Source organism: Buceros rhinoceros, unplaced genomic scaffold, assembly GCF_000710305.1.
Source record: "Buceros rhinoceros silvestris isolate BGI_N320 unplaced genomic scaffold, ASM71030v1 scaffold14586, whole genome shotgun sequence".
NCBI classification, from domain to species: domain Eukaryota; kingdom Metazoa; phylum Chordata; class Aves; order Bucerotiformes; family Bucerotidae; genus Buceros; species Buceros rhinoceros.
The window spans coordinates 4,535-7,797 of NW_010417046.1; the positions used below are offsets into that span (position 1 = coordinate 4,535).

General features: G+C 48.4%; 1 protein-coding gene across 1 annotated transcript; it reads left to right on the plus strand.

Annotated features, from left to right (window-relative positions):
* The first annotated feature begins 411 nt into the window (after positions 1-411).
* On the plus strand, positions 412-1,113 carry LOC104495108 (MARVEL domain-containing protein 3-like). The gene has a single exon (XM_010138036.1). The coding sequence runs from the start codon at positions 430-432 to the stop codon at positions 1,111-1,113; it is 684 nt and encodes a 227-aa protein (XP_010136338.1). The 5' UTR covers positions 412-429.
* Positions 1,114-3,263: the final 2,150 nt, after the last annotated feature.

A 3,263-nucleotide genomic window follows, 5' to 3' on the forward strand; every position in this document is an offset into this window, starting at 1 on the left:
TAGGTTTTTGTCAGCTTTAACCTCAGCATTTTGTTCATACTGGATATTTCTTGCTCACCGTGTTTATGCCAAAAGTAGTTACAGGCCAAAATATAATCACTGCATGCTTGCCTTGGCAATAACACATGCACAGTAAAATTTTTATGGATTTCTTTCCCCACGTGAAGATCCATTTATCAAGCACACTGACAAATTAAAAAAAAAAAAAAAGCAATTTGCCCAAACTCTGAAATGCACCCACGAGAGCTCACGCTTTTTTTCTTTCTTAAAGCAGCGCTCTTCTGTAGCTGTAGCCAGGAGGACTCTCTCAGCAATCGTGCTGTCTATGGTTTGGTGTACTTCTGTCACCCCCAGTTTGTACAAGATGTCATTTTGACACCTGTTCCCATCTTTCTGCTCCTTACAGGCATTTTGAAGTTTGTGGAAATCATGGTTAACCTCCTAGTGCTGATTTGTGTGGGCGCTGCCCAAGCCTCTGTGGCAGGCTTCACATCCCTCGGTGGCTTTGGCACCGGCTCCTTTAGCCTGAGTTCGGCCTATATCCCCTTTGAGGGCACGGAGCTCCAGGAGGTGAGGGAGCTAGACATGCAGTTCACCCAGATAAGGGCCCCTTGTGTGTATGGCGGGGTAGCCTTCAGCCTGACAGCAGCAGCGCTTACGCTTGTCTTCCTTGTCGTGGGGGCAAAGCCCATCCAGCAGCTCAGGATTGGGCTGCTGGCAGGCGAATGTGCCTTCAGCCTGCTGGCCGGTACGGCGTACGTCGTGGCGGTCGGCCTCTACCTGCATTTTGTCAGCCGGGTGAACTCCACAGAAGTTTGCAAGAGGCGCGAGAGGCTGTACGCACGCCGTGGGTATACCTCCATGAACTGTGCGGTCCAGGGCGGCGATGCAGCTGTTGGCCTTTTTGGAGTTGCTGCTGCATGTTTGTACTTTGCCAGCTTTGTGGTCTGCATCCTTGCTATCCGAACTGTCTGGGCCTTCCAGAGCCGCACAGCCAAGGCTCAGCACAGCCCCAAAGGCAGCATCAGAGACAGAAGCGTGAGAAACCACCATGCTGTCCACAGGCCCTCTGAAAGCTCCCACAGCATCCAGGCTCTTGCCACGTTAGTGTGAAGTCAGCTCTGGGACTGTGCCAGAGAGCTGGAGGGAGCTTCAGCCAGGGACAGACACTGGGCATCCCGCGCTGAACAAGCAACCGGGGCACAACGAACTGTCCTACCAGGTGCTGAAGCACCTATCAAATCACCAGATGTTACAATACTGCTACAACATGATGTAATAAAATTGACGTTGAGCGGGTGTTTTAACAAGGTTTTTGCTCTCAAGCTGGACCCCTGCATTCAAAGTGGATGTGATTGCAATGTTTTCATCCTGCACAGCACAAACCCAAACAGCCACAGGCTGCTAACAGGTTGCAACTGCAGCACTGCCAAACTCATGCTAACGACCTCTTCCTTTCCTCTCCCATGATGTAAGGAGTTGAATACGCAGCTGGGATGGGCAGATCCTGCGCCTGTCGCTGCATCCTATTGCTACGCGCCACACTGCTCACAAAGCAGAGGACACGTGAGAGCTGTTCTGAATCACAGCAGAAGCTACACGCGTGACCTGTTTCACTTGGGCTAGTGAAGCGTTTTATCTTTTGAGTCAAGGGGGTTGACACATGGTGACCGCGCTCCCTGAGGAATGCTGCTGGGAGGAACTAGTCCTCCTCCGGTTCCACACTGTGTTTTTCCCCCTCTCACTAAATGCAGATCAGAACCCGAGAGGCAGCACATTGGTCAGCTGAGAAAAGATCCTGCTTGTTTCTGTAACCACCTAAACAAGGTTTGGCTTGCTGTCTCCACAGCCAGGGGTGGGCAGAGCCCGAGCTGGGAACGTGCTGGCAGCCCTGGAGTTTTCCGTGGGAATCCTGTAACAATGACAGAAAGTACACGTGTCCTTCCTGTATCCAAACACACAAAGCACGAGTGAACAGCAGTAATTGTACGCCTGCAGGGTTGAGAAAATAAGAGAACATCTTTCAAGAGTCCTTTGTTTGAGGCAGATGAAATAGATGATTGGTCTTCATAGATGAGGGAGCGAGGAAAAAAGGCTGCTCTTGAAGTACATAAGATCTGTCAGCTTGAGAGAAAGGAAGAGGCAATTTTGATTCTGGCTGTGCTCACACTTTTCAGTTTTGTCTGGCCCAGAGTCATTGTCCAGATGAGGCTCTTTTGAACCACAGTAGAGCTTATTTATTGCATACTTTATACACACACGCACACACACAGATCTCAAAGGAATAGGTTTGAGGTAATACAGGCCAAACAAGAAAGTGTTATGGTTCTAATTAGAAGTGACTACACGAGCCTTTACAATGAGTATTTATCATTTATGTAATACCTTAAACATCTCTTGAACACTTTGAACAACAACAACAAGCTTCATAGCATTATTTTGCTTATGAAGAGACAGGAGTGAAGAGTTTTTCCAAACTTGCTATGCCTCACAGTAGTGATAGAGGCACGGCTAAAACTTCAATTTCCATCTCTGTGCCCCGAACCAGACCTTCGCTGGTAGGCTGTAATTGTCTGGAAGGTCTGTTGGTTAGGGGGATGTCTGACATGCAGCTAGAGCGCAGCTCGCCACTTGTTAGGCATTTCTCCCTGCGCTACCTCTACATCTTGCACATTTTGATCGCAGGCTCAGTTATGTGATGACACACTGTTATTAACTTGTACAAACACCAAAAAGCAGCACCTTGGAAGTGACGCATTCCAAAGATCAGAAAAGGCTGCAGATGTATAAGCCTTAACTCAGTCCTAAAATACACGTGCAGTGTGAATTTCAGTCTCAGGGCTTCTTTCTTTGTCCCATTCATTTTCGAGTGCTTGCCTGCCATCACTATGCAATAGCAACAGCCCCCTGGGAGCATCAAGTCTGTCTCTTTTCTTCCTCGTGTGTGTGGGGTAAAGGCCTCATTTGTTACAAGGTAAGTCAGTCTTTAGAAGAAGGAGTGTAAAATTTCCCTGTGGACTATTGCTGTAGTGTTCCTCCCCTGGACACTTGGGTTCCTCACAGTCAATCCATTTTGGGAGCAATTTTATGCATTTTATGGGGACAGTCAAGAAGTAGCTGCTAGTTGTAGGTACTTGGTGGGAGACTCAGCTGCTCACCCAGCTGCTTCCCCACACTCCCCAGACCCCGTGTTTCTAATATCCACAGCCTCAAGTTTACTCCTTATACCTGATCTAAATCTACTCTCTTTTCACTTAAAACCA